Source organism: Gorilla gorilla, chromosome 1 (assembly GCF_029281585.2).
Source record: "Gorilla gorilla gorilla isolate KB3781 chromosome 1, NHGRI_mGorGor1-v2.1_pri, whole genome shotgun sequence".
Classification (NCBI taxonomy): domain Eukaryota; kingdom Metazoa; phylum Chordata; class Mammalia; order Primates; family Hominidae; genus Gorilla; species Gorilla gorilla.
Window position 1 is genome coordinate 154,798,958 of NC_073224.2, and position 26,035 is coordinate 154,824,992.

At 35.8% G+C, this 26,035-nt stretch overlaps 1 protein-coding gene across 3 annotated transcripts in view; it reads left to right on the plus strand.

The window, feature by feature from the left end:
- SYDE2 (synapse defective Rho GTPase homolog 2) overlaps positions 1–26,035 on the plus strand; it is a 46,586-nt gene that overhangs the window by 16,371 nt on the left and 4,180 nt on the right. For 2 of the 3 annotated variants that reach the window (XM_063697337.1, XM_004026062.5), the window contains exons 3-6: positions 2,168–3,270; positions 7,093–7,219; positions 16,098–16,279; positions 20,568–20,799. In XM_063697337.1, the coding sequence (XP_063553407.1) occupies positions 2,168–3,270; positions 7,093–7,219; positions 16,098–16,279; positions 20,568–20,799 (1,644 nt within the window). Of the gene's footprint in view, positions 1–2,167; positions 3,271–7,092; positions 7,220–16,097; positions 16,280–20,567; positions 20,800–25,842; positions 25,887–26,035 lie in introns of all 3 variants that reach the window. The other variant, XM_063697343.1, reaches the window with a different exon arrangement.

Consider the following 26,035-nt stretch of genomic DNA (forward strand, 5'->3'; position numbering starts at 1 on the left):
CAGACATTTTTTTAAAAACACAACTTAAAAGTATGGTATATCTGCTTTTTTTACTATCTCCTTTTTTACTGTCATTCTTCTCATAAATATATAATTAAAATATATTTATAATTATAAAATATTTATAAATATATTTTATAAATATTAAATATTTACATTTAATATTGTAAAATATATGATTATAATATATAATTAAAATATTTTTTGGTCAAAAATCCTAAATTGACCAAAGGAAATATTTAGACAGTTTATTTATAAGTCATCTTTTTTTGTTGTTTTATTTTGGTGGAAAAACCGTTACCTAAAGTGATCTATTTCTTAGCAGTATTGGCAGAAAGCTGTTGAGAAATTGGCAGAGAAAATGGTTGAATTTCAAAATAATTTTTGATCAGAGAATTGGAAAGCTAATTCATCCTAATACAATTATGACTTGTTTTTTCCTCATTAACTCCCAGATACATATGTATCTTTTTTTTTTTTTTTTAAGACGGGGTATCTCTATGTTTCCCAGGGTGGAGTGCAAGTGGCACAATCACGGCTCACTGTAGCCTCCCAGCCTGAGAAACACTCAACCTTCCCAGCTCAAGCAGTCTTCCCACCTCGGTTTCCCTAGTAGCTGGGACTATAGCACACCACCACACCTGCTAATTTTTTTGTATCTTTTGTAGACATGGGGTTTTGCCATGTTGTCCAGGCTGGTCTTGAACTCCTATCTGCCTCAGCCTCCCAAAGTAATGGGATAACAGTGAGCCACCATGATATATATGTATCTTTTATCTAGTTGTAATTATAGTGGACTTTATTTTTGATTTTTGCTGTTTTTACTTGGTATCTTCATCTTGCATTGTTACATGTAGGGTAGTATTGTTTCTCAAGCATTGTAGTACAGTATTTAACTGCGTTGATGTGCCCTAATCTATTTGACTGTTTCCTTAATGTTAGGTGTTGATAGATTGTTTCCAGTGCTATTGCAGTGATCTTCATAATGTTTTTTACTTCACTCAGATCAATTACCAGTATCATTACTTGGTGTTTAAGCCTGGTAATTATTATTGTTAATTTCTATGTTGCATGTTCTACAAAGTTTGCCAGTTTACAAGGCAACTAACAATTGGTTATTCATTTATTCACTAAATATTGAGTTCCTGCTATGTACCAGTTACTGTTCTAGGTGCTGAAGGAGTGTGCCAGTTTCACTCGACTCTAGCCTAGTTCATAAATTTATATTTAAAGATTTTTATTTTGTACCTTCTTTTTAAAGATAGTATGTGATTTGATTAGTATAGTTGTAGTTTAATTTTAAGCAACTGTGGAATTTGGTAATATTTTGACTCTTGGGTTTTATAAAAACAAAGCATTTTGGTTTTAATAAATTCAGTTTTATCTGCAGTAGAAGTTGCTATCATGTACAGTATTTCATTTTAATAATTAGTTAAGGACTTCAGTAGAAATTATTTACTTACAATATGTAAAAAGAGTCAGTTTTTTAATGTGATAATGTATTTAATCTAAAGCAATTTAATATACTGGATAGCTTTTCTAGGCTGTGATATAAAATAGACAGATTGATGTTTATAGACTAAAGCAGGACCCCGATTAACTCCAGAATGTTTCAAACTAGTAAGCCAGTAGAATTGTACTATAATTTTAGTACAAGGGGATGCTTTATCCAGTTTATCAAACACTCCATTTTCTATTATCTTCTTAATAGAAAAGCCCTGTAGGCATACTTAAAATAGTTTTTTTCTCTATAAAGAAACTACTTATTTGTCATTAGGACACATAGGGGTGGAGGGAGAATATTAATACTTTTTAAAGAAAGGTCATTTGTTGATTTTTAAAATGAATAAACACTTTTTCTCATTTTAATTGTGAAATGTTGTGTTACATACATTAGCTTTTGATGTGAGGTTATTAGATCTTTCTCTATAAGGAATAAAGTATGAAAAATTAAATTAAATTTTAAATAATTGGGATAATGCAGTATTCTGCTTGAATATCATAATGGAAGTTGACCTGAACTTCTAATGAAATCTCCCCATTGAGATGAAATAAGAGAAGAATTTCTGCCTATGTGGGAGCCTGTTTAGTTGATGGTTTATAAAATAAGAATAAAAGAAATCAAAACATATTGCTTTATAACGTATTTTTCTTTCTTTCTTTTAAGGTTCTGGGATCCTGGCTGCTACAAATAGTATTGAATTGGGAATTATAGAACCATCTTCTCCAAATCCTAGCCCTGTGAAAAAAGGCAGTTCAATTAATTGGTCATTGCCAGATAAAATAAAATCACCACGAACTGTGAGGAAACTTTCCATGAAAATGAAAAAGTTGCCAGAATTTAGCCGAAAGCTAAGCGTTAAGGGAACATTGAATTATATAAACAGTCCAGATAATACTCCTTCTTTGTCTAAATATAACTGCCGAGAAATTCATCATACTGATATTCTGCCCTCTGGGAACACAACCACTGCTGCTAAGAGGAATGTTATAAGCCGATACCATCTTGATACCAGTGTATCCTCCCAGCAGAGCTACCAGAAGAAAAACTCTATGAGTTCTAAGTATTCCTGCAAAGGTGGTTACCTTAGTGATGGAGACTCACCTGAACTTACAACTAAAGCTAGCAAACATGGATCTGAAAGCAAATTTGGAAAAGGAAAAGAAATAATTTCAAATAGTTGTAGCAAGAATGAAATAGACATTGATGCTTTTAGGCATTATAGCTTTTCTGATCAACCTAAGTGTTCACAGTACATATCTGGGCTCATGAGTGTACATTTCTATGGTGCTGAGGATTTAAAACCACCTCGGATAGATTCAAAAGACGTCTTTTGTGCAATTCAGGTAGATTCAGTAAACAAAGCAAGAACAGCTTTGCTCACATGTCGAACAACATTTTTAGACATGGATCACACTTTCAACATAGAAATTGAAAATGCACAACATTTGAAACTAGTAGTATTCAGTTGGGAACCCACTCCAAGAAAAAATCGAGTTTGTTGTCATGGAACTGTTGTTCTTCCCACCTTATTTAGAGTGACAAAGACTCATCAATTGGCTGTCAAACTTGAACCTAGAGGTCTTATTTATGTGAAAGTGACTCTTATGGAACAGTGGGAGAATTCTCTTCATGGACTAGATATAAACCAAGAACCAATAATATTTGGAGTTGATATTCAAAAAGTTGTAGAGAAAGAAAATATAGGACTGATGGTGCCCCTTCTGATACAGAAATGTATTATGGAAATTGAAAAGAGAGGCTGTCAGGTATTATCTTACTATGGTTCCCTACTACTTCCTTTATTGATTGATTAATTGTAAGTCTTGGGGGAAGGAATTCAAGGTAATGTAAAAAAATCAAATTTAGATATTTTACCATTCCTATTCTTTATTTTTATTCCATTACTGTTTAGGGTATAATTTTTAACTTGACTCATGTTGTCCATTATTGAGAGCATGCTAGATGATTCCACAAATTTATATTGCAACACAGAGCTTCATGGGTCTTATAATTAGAAATCAGGATTGCTTCAAAATGGCATTAAAAGGAAAAGTCAGAGCTGATAACATAGGCAAAGGATATTGATTCTTTATACTAATTTTTGTGATACATATTAAGACTAAAAATTACGTTGAGTTATTTCTGCTTTAGTACTATCTGAATTTATAATATTGGTTGAAAAGTTAAGTTAAAAGACAATGAGTAAATATTATAAAATCTGAAATATTTATTTAATAAACTTAAGCTTAACATGGAAACTATAGAAACAGCATAAGTTAATGGAATTTTGCATTAAGATGCAGAATACCTGGATTCTGGTTTCTCCTCCATTATTACTTAGCTGTGTCATGTTGGGCAAGTCACTTAATCTCTGTGGGTCTTACTTGCTTGTATCTATAAAAATAGATGGAGTGGCTGGGCATGGGTGCTCACACCTGTAATCCCAGCACTTTGGGAGGCCAAGACGGGCAGATCACCTGAGGTCAGGAGTTCAAGACCAGCCTGGCCAACATGGTGAAAACTGTCTCTACTAAAAATACAAAAATTAGCCCGACATGGTGGCGCATGCCTGTAATCCCAGCTACTTAGGAGGCTGATGCAGGAGAATTGTTTGAAGCCAGGAGGTGGACATTACAGTGAGCCCAGATTGTGCCACTGCATTCTAGCCTGGGCTATAGAGTGAGACTCCGTTGCAAAAAAAGAAAAAAAAAAATGGAGTAGCTTCCTGAAGCTAAGAGGTAACACATCTCAACTATTGAAACTTCCCCTCTTCAGGCCCCCCAGTGGGGTTGGATGAAACTTCTAACTCAGATACATCATTCTGTGTCCAGTTTGTGTTGTCTTTGTGTGAGGAGGCCTTTACTTTTCCAATCCAACTTTTGGTTAATTATTTTTCTTTCTTAAGATTCTGTTTTTTTCTTTTATCTTTTTTCAGGCAGTGAGGGTAGAGTTCAGAAATTATGCAGACTTAAAAGCTAATTATTAAACAAACTTTTATAGTTGGATATTAAGTAACTCAAATGGCACTATATTTTTACAGTCTATTTTCTGAAATATTTAGAAAGAGCAGGTATATATAGACTGTTACCACTTTAAGTGCCAAGAAAACATTTTTAGCAATGCTTTTCATTTTTATTTAGAACTGTATTTTTTTTTTTTTTTTGAGACGGATTCTTGCTCTGTCGCCCAGGCTGGAGTGCAATGGCGCAGTCTCAGCTCACTGCAGCCTCCGCCTCCTGGGTTCAAGCAGTTCTGCCTCAGCCTCCCAATTAGCTGGGATTACAGGTGCACGCCATCATGCCTGGCAAATTTTTGTATTTTTTTTAGTAGAGACAGGGTTTCACCATGTTAGCCAGGCTAGTCTCCAGCTCCTGACCTTGTGATCCGCCTGCCTCGGCCTCCCAAAGTGCTGGGATTACAGGTGTGAGCCACCGCGTCCGGCCTAGAACTGTACTTTTTAAAGACATTTTTGTTTTGTTTCCCCTGCTTCTTTCTCCCTCACTTGCCCTCCCCTCTCCCCCACCCCCAATAGAGAGAGGCTTATTGTGCTTGTATTTTACAGACTGGCATACTGCTTAAATTTTGTTTACCCTTTTAGTCAGGAATTATTCTTGTATTATTGGGTTTTTATTGTAAACATGAAAATAGGCTTTGATAGTCATATACAAAGAGTTTGTGGCATGGGTCTTTGCATCTTCCAAATGCTTTGAATGCTACTACCACCCATCTCCTGCTTAAAACGGGAAAAATTGCTATGGAGATCATACTTATGGTCTGTCTTTCATAGAGGCATCGAGCAAGTATTTCAAGGGTTTGATTCAAGATATCATCATCAGAAAGTAGGGATATATCCTAAAATATCTTTTCCTTGAAGTACCTGTAGTAGATCTTCCTTCCTTTATTCATCTTTTAAAAAATTATATTTGTAATTTCAACTTTTGGGGGTAAAATATCCCATTAATTTATTGTGTACTAGTTAAGTAGTACTTCCTTTAAGTTGTTCTAGGCTCATCTTCTTCTCAAGTTTAAGGGGATACATCGTTTGTATGGTACTTTATGACACTTAAATGTGCTCACACCAGCAGGGCTATAATCAAGTTCGTTTCTTCTGTTGTGGTAGCATTTCCTTTGATCCTGTTTAATATTTTAGTTTCATTTTCTGAACTGTCTACATTTCTACTGTGTCTTTCTTGAGATGATGTGATCAGCATAACTCATTCCATTCTCAATGTGAATGCATCATGAATGTGGATAAGGGTAGGAAATTTGAATTTTTTTTTTCTATTGTATTTCTTGGTTTCCCATATTATCTTGATCCTTTTGAATGTAGCAGCACCTTGCATTATCACCTCTTGGAAATAATTTTAGGTTCTTTACTATCTTTCAATTAATACCTATAGCTTATCATCTCAAATATTTTAGATAATATTTCCCTGTATCTATTGACACTTTCTCATATTGAGACCCACCTTATAGTGTGTTCTATCAGTTTTTTAATGAGTCAGAAGAGATTAGTATCATAAGTAACCCTGGAAATTTCATTTGTATACTTCTTCCTCTAGATCATTTATTGCATTTTACAGTGATTCCTAATTCAAATCCTGGAAGATTACTTTTACTTTATTTCTCTCTTTAAATAGTTTCTTTCTCCATAATTTTTCCTTCAGTTCAAAGTGACTGAGCTTTCTAAATAGTCTTAGATGTGGAAGTATGGCTGACAATCACTTATTCTCTCCTCAAGTTTTTTTGAAGGTTTATTCTTTCAAAGAACTTTGATAGCTTAATCAGGCGTGTTTTCTCTTTACAGAGATCATGTTTATTTCTTCTAAGTAAATTTATAGTGAATAATTTAAGACTTAATATTTTAGAACCTGTATGACAGTGTTTAAAGACAAATCTTTTCAATGTAGGTTGGTGGGATGGGTAGTGTCTGTGCATCTTATATAAATTTTGAAGTAGAGGTTTTATTTTACCTTTAATATATTATTTTAAATTTCCTCCATCACTTTATAATCAATTAATTTGACAACTTAAAAAAAAACCCCTAGGTTTGCTTCTGTGTCTTCCTGAGAATCTTTTTTCTTAAAAAGTTTTATATAGTATACTAGAACCTTATTTCAACTATATACTTATTTTAAGGATAAAAGAAACTGAGTTTTAAAGAGATTAAATAACTTGCCCAAATTCATGAAGCAAGCAGTGGGGCTTTATGACTCCAAAACCCTTGTTCAGTGTCTGTGCTGTACTACTTCAGTCTAGAACAAAAGATGTGAAAGGGCGCACATTCCTGGGGCATGGAGATCTTTATTGAGCATATAAAACTGAAAAGAAGGGATTGTGGTTTGCTTAAGATAGGTAGCCAGCATTACCGAACTGATAGTGTATTGTTTGAATTTAAATGAAAGAATAGGATATTTTTATTAAACTAATCAACATAGTATATAATGAGACTTCAAAAGCTATATTTGAGGTATTTTAAATTAAATGACATCAGAACATATTTGATTGCAAAGTTCATGTGATCTATAATGTAATTATATTTTCCCTTTATCAAATTTACCGTAATGTGGCCATAATTTTATTCCTAGGTAGTAGGCCTGTATCGATTATGTGGTTCGGCAGCAGTCAAGAAAGAACTGCGAGAGGCTTTTGAGAGAGATAGCAAAGCTGTTGGTCTGTGTGAAAACCAGTACCCAGATATAAATGTAATAACAGGTAATAAATAGATTTTATTTTATGTACTCTTTCTGGAAAGACTACATCTGCAAGAAAGATAACTGAAATATGTTTGTAGCTGAAATTTAATTTGTTTTTATTCTGAAGTCTTTTCTTCCTTCTCAAACATTACTTACTGTGTTATTTTCTACGGGAAGGTATTAAGCTATGGTCCCTTGCCCGCAAACAGCTGACATGATGAAGGGAAGTAAGACCTACTTTAAGTTAGCTATAGTAGCTAGCAGAAAGAAAAAGGTACCTTCATAGAGGGATAAATAAAATGCTTTGGAAGTTGAGTTTGACTGGTACTTAGGTGATATAGAGGGTATTGACTATCTGGTTAGAGAATTTAAATTTATTTACTAGCCAGAGGGTATCCATTAAGATTTTTTGAGTGGGGGAGTGATATCATAGAGATTATTTTCAGGAATATTAATCTGACAACTCTATGTGATGGATTGAAATTAGAAGAGACCAGAGGAAGGAAAACCAATTAGAAAGCCTTGGCCGTAGTCCAAGCAAAGAGGTAGTAAGAGCTAAAGGGGCTTGTAGCAGTAGAAATAGGAAGAAGTAGAATTGAAAGGAGGTGGAGAAAGAAGGAGCCCAGACAGATATGACTTTGAGACATGGTTGATTGGGTACCATTAGCAGAAAAAGAGAGCTTCAGGGAGAGCTACTGCTTTTGGTGGGGAAGTGTCAAGAAAGATTATGAATTGGGCTTTGGATATATAGAATTTGAAGTGCTAGTAGGAGATCTAAATGGGTAGATCAAGCAAAGTTGAAACTGCTCATCTGCAGCTAAGAAGAGGATGCAGTAGAATTTGAGGGATCTCTTATTTACCCAAGTGGTGACTGTAATTCAATGTATGGCATTGGAAATATACTTCTATTACCCCTGAAAGATAAGAGTGGAAAGAGAGTCATTGGCATATATGTGTAGTAAAGTGTTGCAATTGTCCATAAAGTTTGAAAAGAAAGAACTTTGGGGGTCTCCAAACTTTGGAGGCTGGCAAAGAAAGAAGAAACACCTAAAGAGATTGAGAGGAAAGGAGTCAGAAAGTTTGGGAAATAAGAGACAACAGAGATTAAGCAAAGGTGTGATACAGTCATTCTATGGAGAGATTATATGAGAAAAGAAAAGGGCCTTTGAATTTGGCCATTAAGAAATGGCTCATAACCTTATTGGTAACCTTCAGGAGCTACTGGTTTATAATAATTCCATATTTGTTTTTGTTGTTTTAATTTTTTAATTATTGAAATTTTCAAGCATATGCGAAAGTAGAGAGAATACTATGAAAAATCCTCTCTGTTTGTCACCTGGTTTCCATAATATCAACACATGAACAGACTTGTCTCGTTCATCCCCCCATTTGCTTCTTCTCAACCCTTGATTATTTTGAGAAAATCTCAGATGTATCCTTTCATTTATAGATGCTTCAGTGTGTATCTCCAGATCTTCTGTGTATTTTGGTAGTTCTTTCTCCACTCTACTGACAGCTGCCATTTTTTTCTTGCTGTAATGCATTAATTTTTCTCTTATAACTTGCTTTCTTATTTTTACTCAAAATTAATTGTTTGGGTTAAAATTTGAGGAAGGTTCATCTTGTATGTATTTAAGAGAATTTTGTTGGTAAAAATCCTTAAAGCTTACTTTTAGGATTGAGGCTTTCTGAATAATTGAGCTTCCCACCCTTTGAGTGCTGAATGACTGTATTTTCATCAAGTATTTAATATATAACTCTTGGATAATCAAAACTTTGATTCCAAGCATTTTAATAAGATAAAACAAACTGTCACTTTTTTTCTTACATATTTTAACAAATCAGAAATAATGGTTCCTTTTAATTTTTATATAGGAAGAGGCATATTTCTACAAAAAATTGAGATACCTGAAGAATGTTCTTTCCTTGTTAATGTATAATTAACAAAATCAGCAAGACTCATTTTATGAATCCATGAAAGAGAAGTTTTATAAATACAAATTTCCAGCAAGTACACTCTATAAATAAAAATAGATTTTGTCTTGGTGAAGCTTTGTCTTATAAATAAAAATTATGTTAAACATGTATAATTTTAAAATATGAAGTGAAGAAAGGGTTCCTAGTTTTGGAAATTGGCAGCATATGCAGAAGATATGAACAATAGGTCAATGAATATTGGATTTACAGCATTCTTTCCTAAAATTGAGAGTTTCTGTAATTTATAAATTGGATATTTCTTGGCTCAATTCTTTGTACTATTCCATTTGGGTAAAGCTGTTTTTCAGAAGAATTTAGAACTATTTTTTTCTTGATAAAAAGGCAATGAAATGATTTAAGATTTGTCTGCAAAATAATTGCATGACACAAGGTTTTCATGGCTAAAAATAAAGGGTATTGTTGATTTGAGGAGTTAGCCAGTGACAGTGTTGCTTAATGTGTTTGTTCCTCATGAACTCACATTTCTGAGTAAACTTTGAAATATGATTAATAGTTCAGTAGGTCTAAAAAATGAGGAATTAATGAAGTGAGTGACAGATTTTGTTCACAGTTTAATGTGTTTTTAGTAGTTGGTTTGTCTGGAGCATGGAATGAAATACTCCAGATGAACCAGTTTTTTTTTAAATCAAGCACAAAATTTTAGGTATAAAATCCATTCGTAATTCTTTTTTGTTTGCTTGCTTTTTGAGAGAGTCTCACTCAGTAGCCCAAGCTGGAGTGCAGTGGCGCAACCTCCGCCTCTGGGGCTCAAGCAATTCTTGTGCCTCAGCCTCCCAAATAGCTGGGGCTACAGGCACATGCCACTACGCCCAGCTAGTTTTTTGTATTTTAGTAGAAACAGGGTTTCACCGTGTTGCCCAGGGTGGTCTTGAACTCCTGAACTCAGGAGATCCTCCCGTCTCAGCCTCCCAAAGTGCTGGGATTACAGGCGTGAGCCACTGCGCCCAGCCTATTCATAATTCTTTATAGGGCTTATTACCAAAGAACAGAAGGCTTTTTAAAAGTCATTTATTGTTTAGTGATTATTAAAAATAAGTCTTCTGAGGAGGATTACATGTATCTAACTACTGTAAAATAGATTTCATGTCAGTGCTACATAATCAGTATCTAGGTTCAGTACCTGAAAGTTCATTTGACCATGCCTTTTTATGATTTTAATCCTACCATAGTCATTTTTGTCCTATTTGCCGTTCACGGAAAACTTTATCAGAATATAAGTAAATGATCTTGAAAACATTAATATTTATCTTTTTTATACATACTATACATTTTCTTACCATACATATTATATGTTCTCTGACCTCTGGAACATTAACTTACAAATTGTTTCCGTTTTCCTTTACCTAGATTGCATATAGATGTCAAAACTGTACAAGCACCAAGGAATGCTAAATGTTGAGGAATGGTCATAGATTTAGCAACCCACATATACTGAGATTGTTTATGAGAGCCATTTGGTCTGAGTAACATGTATAGGGTATGACTAAAGTAGGTGGTAAGGCCAAAAAGAGTAAGCGAGGTAAGGTTGGGGGGGGGGGTTAGTGGATTTAAAAAAGTAATTTGTAGCTCTACCTTCAGGAAATGTCAGTGATTCAACATTCAAATCTACTTAATCAACTGTATCTTTACTACCTATATAAGTTTTGTATGTGAGAGAATGATTCTCATGTTTGTATATGTGCATATTCAGTCTTCTGGTTCATAGGTCCTAAAATGCTTTTGTATTTATTTAGGCTTATTTTGAAGCCCAGAATATGGTCTTTTGTGGTAAATGTTCCATTTGAGCTCTTGAAAAGAATGTATATTCTGGTGGTTTTGGACAGATTGTGCTGTAACTATCAATAAAGTCAAGTTAATTAATAATGTCCCCGTCTTCTACATCTTTGTTTTCTTTCTACTCACTGAGAGGAGTGTTGAAATCTTCAACTATAATTGTAGTTTTTCTCTATTTTTTCTTCAAACTGTTTTTGTTTCCACCCCACCTACCCACTGCCACTACTTTGCCTTTGAAGACTACAATTAAGCATGTCTTAGGCCATTTTACGTTATGTGACAGCTCATTGATAATGTATTTTTTTCAGCTTTTTCCATACTTTGTTTCATTTTAGATTGTTTCTATTGCTGTATCTTCAAGTTATATGAGTCTTGTCTTCTGATATTAATTTCATTCATTGCATTTTTAGTTTCAGACATCCTAATTTTCACTACTAGAAGTTCGATATGGGTTTTTCATTATTTTCCATGTCTCTACTTAATATGTTCAGTCTTTATTCTAGCTTCTTGAACATATGAAATACAGTTATAATAAGTGTTTTCATGTTCTTGTCTACTAATTCTATTGTGTATGTCTTTTCTGGGTTGGTTTCCATTGATTTTACTCCTCATTATAGGTTATATTTGCCTCCTCCTTTATATGCCTCGTAATTTTTTACTGGACATCAAATGTAAATTTTACCTTCTTGGGTGCTGGATATTTCTGTTGTTTGGTATGCAAGTACGTTACTTGCAAAGAGTTTTTTTAGTCTTGCTTTTAAGCTTTATTAGGCAGAATGTGAACTGCTTTTAAATAAGGCTCTTCTTTGTCTATTTCTTTGATTCTCTACTGAAGCAAAATTCTGCTATATACTGTGTACTTATATTAGCTTTCTATGGCTGCCATAACAAAGTACCACAAACTTGGTGGCTAAAACAACCGAAATGTATTTTCTCACAGTTCTGGAGGCTGGAAGTTCAGAATCAAAGCATTAGCAGGGCCCTGCTCCCCCTGATACCTGCAGGGGAATCCTTCCTTGCATCTTCCTAGTTCTGGTGGTTTGCTGGCAACCTTTGACAGCCCTTTCTTTGCCTGTAGATGCATAACTCCAATACTCCATCTTCACATGGCATTCTCCCTGTGTTTCTTCATATCATCTGCTCTCTCTCTGTGTCCCCCATTTTATAAGAACATGTCATATTGGAGTAGGGCCCACCCTAGTGACCTCATTTAACTTGATTACCTCTGTAAAGACTCTTTCCAAATAAGGTCCTATTCTGAGGTACTAGGAGTTCAGACTTCAACATGTTTTATTTTTGGTTGGGGGTGGGGGCCACAATTCAACATAGTGCTGTACCCATATCCCATGAATTACGAAGTTTTCCACTCTGGCTGCATGGAACGAGAGTGATTGCCCGCACTATGAAAACTCCAAGAATTGTTCTCTCTAATCTGTTTGGCTGGTTCTTTCTCCAGCCTTGGGGAGTTGCCCCACCTGCGTGTGCTGATTAGTACTCAGATGAACACTTGGGACTCCTTGCTGATTTCCTGAGTCATGTCTAGGCAGCCCTTTACTCTCAAGTGCTCTGTCCTGCAAGGTCTAGCAGCTTTAGCCTCCTTGAATTTCTAGCTCCCCTTCAACTGTCGGGCTTTACCTGGGTTTTCATTTCCTTACTGCGACCTGCAAAGTCTCTCCAGGCAATAAGCTGTGGTTGTTGTGGGCACACTTCATTTGGTTCCCATCTCTCAGGGATCCTTGTCCTTTGCCTGATGTCCAATGTCTTGGACATAGTATTGTCAGATATTTTGTCTGGCATTTTCAGTTGTTGCAAGCAGGAAGGTAAATCTAGTCCCTATTGCTCCATCTTGCCTAGAAACACTGGTCTGCCTTTCTAGCCTGTATCTGGGTTACTGATTGCAATGAGAAAAAAAAATCAATATTATTTGGTATCAGTATTAATCCATGTAATTCAAAGTCATTAGAAGGCTGTGAATGGTGCCTAATCATTGTATGTTTTCTTATCAGCTCTCTTATACTCTGGAGTGTCTATTTAATATCTTCTCACTCCCCTCAAACCTCATTTCACCCATGTCACTCTTAGCAGACGACCTTGCCTCCTAACTTCACAGAGAAAACAGAAGCCATCAGATGGGAACTTGCTCTACTTCTTGTGACCCAGCCTATCAATGTGCCTTCTTTGGCATACATTCTTTCCACTTCCTTTCTGTAATAATAGAGAAATGATCTTCCTTACATCTTGGACAAATTCTAATTCCTTCATGTGTTCTCAGAAGTTTCTTCTTTCTTCTTAGGGCTTTGCTCAATTGATCATATTTCCTCTCTCCTGAACCTTGAAAACCTTTTTTACTATCTCCTTTACATTACCATTGAAATGTTTAGGTGTCTCCTGTCTTTAAAGAAAAATCTCCACTTTGATCTTGTTTCTCCCCTGCCCTCCCCTCTCCTCTGTGGTTATCAACTTTTCTCAAAGCCAGATTTCTTGAATAGGTTGTGTGCATTTCTTTGTCTATTTCTTTAATGCCCATTTACTTCCTAACCAACTGCAACTTGACTTCAGTGTCCTTTATTTTCCTGAAACTGTGCTTGCCAAGGTTGCTGACTTCCTTTTCTGGTGGACATTTTTGGGTTCTTAAATTGTCTCTAGATCATTATTTTCTATGCCTGGTTACAAAACCCCATTGTCTAAACATAAGACAAATTTGTTAAAAATACTGGGACAGGAGCTCTGACCTCTTGCATTATGATTTAGTATGGCTGGCATGGGGCTGCAGAATCTAATTTTTTTTAAAGCCTCAGTGTGCAGCCAATTTTGAAAAAACACTGTTCTCTGCAATATTTAACACTATTCTTATCTAACCCAACTATTGTTTGGGTATCATTAGATATCATAGACTCTTTCTTGAAACATTTTTCCTCGACTTGGCCTCACTTTTGCCACTCTCCTCTCGCCCCATCCCCACCTCCTCTCACCATACATACATCTTTTGCCATTCTTCCTTAGTCACAACTGGAAGATCCTCTTCCCTGATGACCCCTGGAAAGTTGATGTTCTTCAGGGTTATTTTCTGAGCCTTCTCTTAATCACTCTGTATGTCTCCCTGATAATCATTCCCAAGATCCAGTTATCTTTAAGTTGATCATTCTTAAATCTGTGTCTCCAGTCATCTCTTTCATCTCAGATTTTTATATCCAGCAGCCTTGAATGCCCCATAGATACCTTAAGCTCCATATGTTCAAAATGAAACTCTTCTCTTTACCCCCTAAAACATGATTTTCCTCCTGTGTTCTCTATTTGAAATAATGTCACTAGTATCCACCTAGATACTCAAGTTCCAAGCCTAGGAAAGAAACATTCTTATTCCTCTTTTTTCCTCAAAATTGCAAATGCATTTTTTACTTAGCAGTCCTGTTTTAAGAATTTATCCTACAGACATACCTGCATATATACAAAGTGATTGTGTGCAAGGTTATTAATTGTAGCATGTTTTGGAAAAACAAAAGATAAGAAACAATTCTAGTATCCATCTGTAAGAGACTGAATAGATAAGACTATGGGGACATCCTTACATTGAACTACTATAATGTGGCTATAAAAGTGATTAAGGAAGCTCTCAATGGCCTGAAAAGATCTCAAGGATATGATGTTAAATGAAAAAGCAAGAAACAGCATATCCAGGTTTCTTATTTCTGATTTCTTTGGGTTTTGGAATATTTGCATTATGTGTACCAGTTTAGCATCCCTAATCCAAAAATCAAAAATCCAGAATGCTCTAATGAGCATTCCTTTGAGCATCATGTTGGCATTTTAAAAGTTTTGGATTTTAGAGCATTTTGGATTTTTAAACTAAGGATACTCAACTCTCAATGAGGGAGACAAATCATATTTATATTTGCATAAACATTAGAAGGATGCATAAGAAACTAATGAATCATGTTACTATTAAATATTTAAAACTTGGGGCCAGGCACAGTGTCTCATGCCAAGTACTCTGGGAGAATAAGGTGGGAGGATCACTTGAGGCCAGCAATTCAAGTCTAACCTGGGAAGTATAGTGAGACCCTGATCTACAAAAAAATAAGAAAATTAGCCAGGTGTGGGGGCAACCACCTGTAGTCCTAGCTGCTTAAGAGGCTGAGGTGGGAGGATTGCTTGAGCCTAGGAGTTTGAGGTTACCAGTGTACTCCAGCCTGGGTGATGGAGCAAGACCCTGTCACAATTAAAAAAAAAAAAAAAAGAGATGGGAAGCTTCGTATAGAATCATATTTAAGTTCAAACTAAGCAAGGCTGAGAGCATGTTCTGAATCAATATTGTATATATTTAGGTTTTGGTGTTAGGAATATCTCCTGTTTTCCCTTGTGATCACATGCCAGCCTTTAGCTTGTATCTTACCTACCTTACTTATATATAACAACCACTATTCTTTCCAGTTTCCTCTACTATAAGTAATATTTCTTAGTTCAAAACTACGTGTGGAATGTTTGCAATTGACTTTCCTCATTCCCATTATAGTGACACGTCTGATGTTTTCTGTTCTTAGCTTTTGGTTTTATTTGTTTGGTTTTAGGAATGATTTTTTCTTGCATATGATAGTGTAGCATTAGCAGTTATCCAGCCATCCAATATATCAGTTTAAGACACTTCTCCAGTGTTAAAGAGGAAATGTATTTATTTCCAAGGGTTTCAGACAATTGGTACTCTTTCATTATCAATTTAAAGTCTAGAAACTCAAAATTTGTGTAATTGGAATAATTTATAATTAACATAAATATGCCTTGCTTTCTTAATTTCTGTTTCACATGCATTTAGAGAAGCTTTTTATAGGGGGCAGAATCAATAAGGGTATATGTATCAAGAATAGCTTACTTTATGATTAACAAACCTAACGTGTGGTAACTGAAAATTATGTGTACATTTTTAGCATGCTTGCAAAACAAGTCAATTACCAAGGCAACTTAAAAGAATACAAAATGCTAGTATTTTATAATTCTTTTTATGTTGTTGCTTTTATTGTTTTCAAAATGTTGAAAGTTGGCTATAATACTTAAATTTTAAAAAGTTGACCATAGTTCTTTATTTCACTCTGCAGTCCAATCACCAACTGTCTGCGGTTTGTTTTTTAAAGGTGTTCTTAAGGATTATTTAAGAGAACTCCCTTCTCCTCTGATAACAAAGCAGCTTTATGAGGCTGTATTAGATGCAATGGCAAAAAGTCCTTTGAAAATGTCATCAAATGGTTGTGAGAATGACCCAAGTGACTCTAAGTACACAGTTGACCTGCTGGATTGTCTGCCAGAGATTGAGAAGGTAAGCATTACCAGTATACATTTTTCCCGAAAGCCAGTTAATGAACTGTATACCTACCTCCAGAGCTACAAATAATTTTAGATATTTGACATCTGTGGCACTCATGGATTTAAAAGCTCTGCCGTTACTGCCTTTAAACAGCCTAAGTCTGTAAAAGCTTCTTAAACAGAATAAATCTAGAAAACAGTTTTATCTTTTCTATATGTGATTTTAGCCCAAGCATGAATACTCACTGAAGTTTTTTTAATTGTATTGTTAAAATATTATTACAATAATATTTGTTCATTATAGAAATATTGAAAAGATACAGAAAAGAAGAATATAAAATTGCAATCATCAATATCCAGAGGCAGCTATAATTAACATTTTGGTGTGTCTCCTTTTAGTATTTTTTAGATACGACAACTGTGTTGGTGTACATGGCTTAACTTTAAGACAAACAAAAGCCCCACCCCTCGTTTTTTCCTCCTTATCCTTTCCATTCACCCCATCTCCAAAATCTTCAGACCAGCATCCTCAGCTATGCCTGTAGGAGAGAGAGAGAAGGATAGGTAGGTCTTCAGAACCAGCCTTAGCCTAACTTTATCTGTTGTTCCTTAGAATAGAAGGGAAAATAGGAGAAATGTATGACTGGGCTTGTCTAGATGAGGCTAAAAAATTTGCCTACATTTTTTATCATGTTGGGGCAGAAAGAGCAAGAATTAGTGGGTAGAAACTGTAAGTCCAGTAACTTTACTTGCGAGTTTACTGTGGTCCCCTGAATGTCCTGTGCTCTGTCCAGTTGGATTAACAGTTACTCCTCCTTTGGATTAGGGGAAGGGAACAGCTAAAGAGTGCAGAAGCAGAAGGGTGGGGTGAAGTTTAAGGGGGTGGGTGGAAAAAGTAGAGATACTGGTTTCCCAACACTAGGTAAAATTTTTTTTTTTTTTTTTGAAGATGGAGTCTCACTCTGTTGCCCGGGCTGGAGTGCAGTGGTGCGATCTCAGCTCACTGCAACCTCCGCCTTTACAGGTTCAAGCAATTCTCCTACCTCAGCCTCCTGAGTAGCTGGGACTACAGGTGGGCGCCACCATGCCCGACTTATTTTTGTATTTTCAGTAGAGACGGGGTTTCACCATGTTGGCCAGGCTGGTCTCAAACTCCTGACCTCCGGTGATCTGCCCACCTTGGCCTCTCAAAGTACTGTGATTACAGGTGTGAGCCACCATGCCCAGCACTAGGTAAAATTATAAGTGCCACTTATAAGTGAAGAACTGCGTGTTAGGGAATTTAAATCACTTGCTGAAAGTTATATACTTCTGTGAATATTAAATAGTCTATCACACTATAAGTCTTTCTGACTCTAAGGCCCATTCTATTACCATCCTTTCTAAAAAGACTGAGTAAGCCTGGGCTGTATGGCGAAACCGTCTCTACAAAAATTACAAAAATTAGCCGGGCATGGTGGCACATGCCTAGGGTCCCAGCTACTTGGGAGGCTGAGGTAAAAGGATAGCTTGAGCCCAGGGAAGGCTACAGTGAGCCGAGATCATGCCACTGCATTCCAGCCTGGGCTATAGAGCCAGACTTTGTCTCAGTCAGTCAGTCAGTCAATAACTGTGTGATATACCATTGAGTGGAGTTGACAACATAATTTATCAGTATTCCCTTTTGTATATTTAGATTTTGAGTGATTTGTAAATATTTGTACACAGATTTATTTTTAATTTAGAATTATTTAGTATAGAGTCTCAGAAGTGGAATTGCTTATTTAAATAATATGAACATTTTAAGGCCCTTATATGTTTGCATACTAATTTTCTTCTTTTTTTTTTCTGTTTTTTTTTTTTTTTTTTTTTTGAGACAGGGTCTCACTTTGTCTCTCAGGCTGGAGTGCGGTGGTGCAAACACAGCTCACTGCAGCCTCAACCTCCCCGGCTCACACCATCTTCCTGCCTCAGCCCCCCAAGTAGCTGGGACTACAGGCATGTGCCGTCACCCTCAACTAATTTTTTTTGTATGTTTTGTAGAGACTGGGTTTCACCGTGTTGCCCAGGCTAGTCTCGAACTCCTGAGCTCAAGCAATCTACCCGCCTCGACCTCCCAAAGTGCTGGGATTATAGGCATGAACCACCACACCCAGCCAGACTAATTTTCAAAAGGAACATGACAATTACATTTTTTGGCTTATCTTATTTAGTAGTCAAAAAAAATTTGCATTCCTTTGCTTGCTATTGAGATTGAACATATATTTAACCAGGTGTAGTGTGTTGTTTGTGTCTGTGTATGATCACAATTATTGCTGGAAATACCCTTAAGAGGCCAATGTATATGGAGTTGTGTTAGGAAATAATTATGAATTTAAAAAAGAAATATGATTCATATATTTGACTTGTTTTGATTTAAAATGCCATATTCTTCTCTAGTTTTCATTCTCTCTTCATTCCTTCCCTTCATAGCCAAACATTGAAGGGCCGTTTATTCCAGCTGTTATCACTTCTTCATCACTTATTTACTACTCAGCACATTGTAATCTGGCTTCCTACCTCATCTTGCTGGACTTGTTCTTGCCACAGCTATTAAATGGCCTTCTGACCAGCAAATCCATTTGTCACTTTTGGCTCCAGAAATAATGTTATTTTGATTTTTCTTTAAATAAGATTTTTACCAGCTTAGACAACATAGCAAGACCCTGTCTCTACAAAAAAAAAATTTTTTTTTTTTTTTTTTAAGACGGAGTCTTGCTCTGTCACCCAGGCTGGAGTACAGTGGCACAATCTTGGCTCACTGAAACCTCTGCCTCCCGGAATAAGTGATCCTCCTGCCTCAGCTTCCTGAGTAGCTGGGATTACAGGTGTGCACCACCACACCAGCTATTTTTTTGTATTTTCAGTAGAGTCGGGGTTTCCCATGTTGACCAGGCTGCTCTTGAACTTCTGACCTCAGATGATTCACCTGCCTCGGCCTCCCAAAGTGCTGGGATTACAGGCAAGAGCCACATGCCTGGCCTACAAAAAATTTTTAAAAAATTAGTGGGTATGGTGTCGCATGCCTGTAGCCCGAGCTACTTGGGAGGCTGGGGTGGAAAGATTGCTTGAGCCAGGAAGGTCGGTGCTGCAGTGAGCTGTGATCATGCTACTGTACTCCAGCCTTGGCAACAGAGTGAGACCCTGTCTCAAAAAAAAAAAAAAAAAAATTAAAGTTTTTAATTGGCATCAATGTCTTCAATACAATTTTGAAGAAAAAATTACTCATTTTGTTAAATGATTGATCCTATGCCACTACATCAAAAAACATCATTTCTTTCCATAATTGTTGAAAACTAAATAACCATTCCACTTTTTGAGCCAACTCCCCTTACTAGTTTCTTTAAGGATTAAAAAAATTTTTTTTTGGTAATTTTTTTCTTTCATTTCTAACTGTACTATTCTTCTTTTTAAGGTTTATTTACCACATATATATATATATTTATTTATTTATTTATATTTATGTTAGTTAAGAAGCATATTGGCCTTTTAAACATGTCTTTCATAATCCAAATCATTATAGAACCTGGCCATGTTCCGGAATGGTTAGCTTCCTAGATTTAAGCATGATAGTGATTACAACTTACAACTACAGGACTTATCTGTACTTAAAAATGAACATTCTTACCCTAATCCCCTTTTCATCACAGCCTTTGCTGTTGCCATGTTAGAAGAGAAAGAGGTAATGGATGCATTTTCCCAGGGATTCCAGCTGAAATTTGGAATGCATTCATAAGTATTTTATAAAGAATGTATATTTTAACCATTTAATGGATTAAATTGTGTTGTTGGAACATAATTTTTTTTTTGACAGGGTCTCGTTCAGCCACCCAGGCTGGAGTGCAGGGGTGTAGTCTCGGCTGACTGCAACCACCATCTCCTGGGTTCCAGCGATTCTCCCATCTCAGCCTCCCGAGTAGCTGGGATCGTAGGCACCCGCCATCATGCCCGGCTAATTTTTCTATTTTAGTAGAGATGAGGTTTCACCATGTTGGCCAGGCTGGTCTTGAATTCCTGACCTCAGGTGATCCTCCTGCCTCAGCCTCCCAAAGTGCTAGGATTACAGGCATGAGCCACTGTGCCCGGCTGGAACATAATTTAGGCCCCATATAATGTTTCTATTAGAAACTATGTTCTAGGTTCCAAACATCCAATTTATACGCAAATCTTTTTTAAAAATCCTTTTAAAAGTGACAAGATGCTTATCTGTATTTCCTGCTATAAATTGTGTCCTTGAATTTGCCTCTTTATTACTATATTAATTGAAATTTAATTTAATTTAGGCAACCCTAAAGATGTTGTTGGATCATTTGAAATTGGTGGCTTCCTATCATGAAGTGAATAAGATGACGTGCCAGAATTTGGCTGTGTGCTTTGGACCAGTATTATTAAGTCAGAGGCAAGAGCCTTCCACCTATAACAACAGAGTCTTTACTGATTCAGAAGAACTTGCAAGTGCTTTGGATTTTAAAAAACACATTGAAGTTCTTCATTACTTACTCCAACTCTGGCCAGGTAAATGATTCTATGGAAATATTTTTCACTTTCAATGATAGGGTATTTGAATTAACTAATCATTAAATATGCTCATATATGATTGAAGAAACTTCTAGATTTTGCTTTTTCAAAATGTTGTGAATTGATACCTGCCCTTTAGATTTTTTTCATTTAAATGTTTTCTGCCTTTGCTGATGACATTGTAGGCACATAGATTAATGTGCACATTTTAGACTTGGTCAGATCTAGATTTAAATCCTGGTTGTGCTACTTATTAGCAATCTGACCTTGGGTTGGTTTCTTAACGTCTTAGAGCCTTGTATCATCTTTTGTCATATGGATTTAATAATATGTTTATAGATTTTTATTAGGATTTTTAAAAATTGTGTATGTAATGTGCTCAGTGTAGCTCTTGACATGTAATAGAGACTCAATAAACACTAATTTATTTACTCTTCTCATTTTTAGTTCAACTGGTATAAAGCAGAATTCATTTTTCTCCTTAAATCAATTCTTCTTTATGTCTTTAACTGCATTCATGGTCATTAGTCAAATTATCTCAGCTTAAATTAGGAATTACCCTTGACCTCTCCATCTTTCTTATCCAATCCTTATTTCAATCAATAACTAAAGACTGACAATTATTTTCCTAATTATCTCTGATGTAATTTCAGAGTTAAAAGAAATATGTGTTTAATTTGACATTCTATAAAGGACCCTGCATTTAAATTTCAAAATTTTCTTAGCTTTTAGTAACCCCTGCTACTCTCACCCCACACTGCATGGGACCAAGTGTGAGGTACTTTGGTGTTTAGTGTAGAGCACACTAGTAACCGTGCTTGGCCCTGGGGTCAGGTTTGGGTTCAGATCTGGATGGTGGCACTTGCCAGCAGGATGGGCTACGACAAAAACTTTAACCTCTTCAACTCCCAGTTTGCTTCTCTCTAAATCATGCCTGCCTCAGGGTTGTTGTAAAGATTGAGATAAAGCATCTAAGGCAATGAGCAAAATGTTTAGCACAAAGTGAGCACTCAATGTCTTTGGTTACTCTTTTGTTATATATATATATATATATATATATATATATATAAAGATTAAAGTACAAGAGAATGCTTGATTTCATTGTTTAAAGTGAATTAAAAATTAAGTTAATAAAAATTTTCCAGCACTTTGGGAGACCGAGGCAGGTGGATCACAAGGTCAGGAGTTTGAGACCAGCCTGGCCAACATAGTGAAACCCTGCCTCCATTAAAAATACAAAAAAATTAGCTGGGCATGGTGGCGGGCACCTGTAGTCCCAGCTACTTGGGAGGCTGAGGCAAGAGAATCGCTTGAACCAGGGAGGCGGAGGTTGCAGTGAGCCGAGATTGCGGAAGTGCACTCTAGCCTGGGGGACAGAGTGAGACTCCGTCTCAAAAAAAAAAAAAAAAAAAATTCAACTTTAAAATTTGGAAAGTTAAAGCTTTTACTTTCTTTTAAATGCTGGCTTAAAAATTATTCTAATTCATGTTTTAACTGAACTAGAATGTTATTTTAACTATTTTAAAACCCTGAATCAAGATTCTCAGGGTAATTGAGCTAATTTCAGCATTTGATGCCCAACATAAGGGATCTTTCAGAGTGTCAACTGTGTCTCCTTTTTCTAGAACAGCTTTAATTCTAATAAACACCAAGAATTTGGGAGAAAGCCATCTTGTCATTACCACAAATGAAAACTTGCTTCCCTGGAGATACCATTAAGTTTACTGTCAGTGCCTGAGTTCGTTATGATTAATTATTAATTATTCTGTGCCAGAGGTTAAGGTCATTTTATTATTTTGTAATAGTAGCCACCTTAGTTTTGGGTTTGAGAGAAGAAACTTAATGTATATCTTGTGTTATAGAAAAAGCAGGTTCAGATTTCAAATTCACTGTATTCTAAAGACAGCCTTAAACAGCTGTTCCTAGTGTACAGCACCTTATTCCAAAGATTTGTGTTGGTGGTTTTAAAAATAACTGCTCCTTTTTCTATAACCTGTTATTTTTCTTTAGTTGTAGTAGTACCTCAGACAAAAAACAGGGCAGAAAGTTGAGAAGAAACAACAGTTTTACCCTGTCAATCACCTGCTGTTGAATTCAAGAAAAGGCAGAAATCAAGTAGACGAGGTGCATTTACTTCGCCTGAGAAAGTTGATGGTGACATAGAGAATGTGGCAAAGACTAGTAGGCCACAGCATATTAACTCAGTGAATGCCTATCCTATCTCCATGCATTCAATAGAAGGTTTTAGCTTTCCTTGATATACATATCTTATTTTTCCATTTGGAAATTCTCCAACTCCAGAGTTAAAAAGAGTCACCCCCTTATTTTTTTCTAAACTTTTTGTTTTGTTTCATGTTATTTTTTGTTTTTTATTTTTGGGCAAGAAGATAATTTGCTTTGAAATTTATATTTGAAAAACCCTATCTTCAAAGTAATTGGTTAGAACTTCAGCGTATCAGCATTAGAAGGTAAAAGTCGTCCTGCCAATAGTTTTTCAGATTGTCTTCTACTAAGCTCTAGGGTTCTTTGGAAGCAGCTTAGAAGCCACATCAGCAAGGGGTGGGGGAACAAAATGGAAACACACTTCCCGTTGACCAGAACAGCCTTCTTTTTTATCTGTTTTATGTATTGAGTTTTCACAAAAATGTTTCTTTTAGATATTCATTTTCTGTTTTAAGAATACTGAAAATAATACTCCTGGCCGCCCTATCACTTTAAAGATGGAGAAATCAATTTAGAGAGAGTATAATTCCTAGATCCTTGCTATACCACATTTTCTTTCTTTTTTTTTTTTTTTTGAGATGGAGTCTCACTGTGTCGCCCAGGTTGGAGTGCACTGGCGCAATCTTGACTTACTGCAACCTTTGCCTCTCAGGTTCAAGCAGTTCTCCTACCTCAGCCTCTTGAGTGGCTGGGATTACAGGCGTGTACCACTGCGCCCGGCTAATTTTTGTATTTTTAGTAGAGATGGGGTTTCACCATATTGGCCAGGCCAATCTCGAACTCCTGACTTCAAGTGATCTGCCTGCCTTGGCCTCCCAAAGTGCTGGGATTACAGGTGTGAGCCACCACCTGGCCGCTATACCACATTTTCTATGATAAATATATTTGGGGCAAGTTTTTTGGAAAAGGTATCAGTTTTTCTCTTATTTCTTTTTATTTCATCTTTCTTACAAGATTTTAAGTTTGGTGACGTTGGGGATTCTTTTTAACTTTATATTCCCAGGTCCTAGCAGAGTATTTGGCACTAACTAGACAGTCAGTATATTTTTGTTAAATAAGGTTAATTATAGATAAAAGGATAATAAAGTACTAATTAGAAACAAATCTACTGGTAGAAAACAAGATAAGGAAAAATTAAGTTTCTTAGTACTTATTACATTTTGAATTCTTTTTCAGCAACCTTATAGACTGCATTTTTAATTTTGTTCTACTGAAGGTGGGTAGTCAACAGTGATGGGAAAACCAGAACTTTTGAGGTTAAAATTAGCCATTTTCACCGTATATTTAGTTGTAAACCACTCTGACATCAGTAGTCTAAAAAGTCAGTGATGTTGGTTTTTCAGAAATTGAAATTTTTAGTCTAAAAGATGTAAAATATCAGTTTAATTGGTTTCTTAATATTTTCCAAGATAATATACAGAAACAATGTTTCAATAGGGTCTTAGGTGAGTAACTAAGCAACTGGCAACAAAATGAATCTGGATTTTGCAGGCAAATGTCTGAAAATGCAGGCACAATAGGACAATTTTAAGACATAAAGCAAAAATACATGGTTAGATCAGACCAGATAACCTCAAGGCTAGCAGAATATTGTAATTGGTTGGTGAAAACAACAGGCATGACAGTTAAGCACTAAAAAGAAAAGGAATAGCACAAAGAATGAGGGGGGAAAAGCAAGGAGATAGTGGTGATAAGCAGCTAGAGGAAGAAAAAGAATATGAATAATTACACAGTGGAAAAATCAGTTATCCATTCTGCACTTACATCAGTTGATGGTATGGACCATTCTATATTAATACTAACATTAAAGATAAATTTAAAGTAAATAACTTTTATTTTTTATTTTCTAGAAAATTTTAGATCAAGAAATTTTGGCTATCTATAGTGATACATAATAACCATCTTAAAAATGCAATAGAAATGTTAAAAACATACCTGTGTACAGTTATCAAATATTTCAATAAAATCTAAATTTAAAAAAGTGTGAGATCTATGAAAAATGTTATGAATATCACTTTAAGTCTGGAAAACTAGAACCATATATATGTTTTTTTTTTTTTTTTTTTTTTTTTTTTTTTTTTTTTTTTTTTTTTTTTTTTTTTTTTTGAGACGGAGTCTCGCTCTGTCGCCCAGGCTGGAGTGCAGTGGCGCCATCTCGGCTCACTGCAAGCTCCGCCTCCCGGGTTCACGCCATTCTCCTGCCTCAGCCTCCCGAGTAGCTGGGACTACAGGCGCCCGCCACTGCGCCCGGCTAATTTTTTGTATTTTTAGTAGAGATGGGGTTTCACCGTGGTCTCGATCTCCTGACCTCGTGATCCGCCCACCTCGGCCTCCCAAAGTGCTGGGATTACAGGCGTGAGCCACCGCGCCCGGCCCATATATATGTTTTTATAGTTTTTCAGTTGTCTTATTTTATACAACGGCAAACAAGCATTCATTATATATTGGAGAGTATAAAGTTTGTGTGTTATGACTGATTTATGTTGCTTTATCTTAGTGAAGGGAAATAGGAAGGGGCACTTATTCATGGAGAATAAACAAGCAGAAAGAGAAAGATATTATGGGTAATCTTTAATAGCTATGTGTCAGCATTTTAAATTGTCTATTTTATATACAGAATAGCCTTAAATATTTTGTTCAACACACAAGAGTAAACCTTGGTCTGTAATGAAGTAATGTGTGTCTCTGTGGTAATCGTCTATATGGCTAGCACAATGCATACTCTCAGAATAAACTAGTCTTAATGTGGAAAATGTTATTTGGGATTGTTAAATACCTAACCAGAATGAGAAAATAAAATATCTGTACTATTTCCAGGCAATAAATGAAGATAGTAGATAATGCTGTATAATCAAACTCAGGTAACAAGTGGTCAAATCTAGTATTTGTACATTTTATCAAAGTGAAATTTGATCTGCTTAGTAAACTATGACTCTGATGCTAATAGAATTGCAGAAAAGCCTACAAGGGTCAGAACTTACTAGGCTGATCACTTTAGATGCCTTTGCCT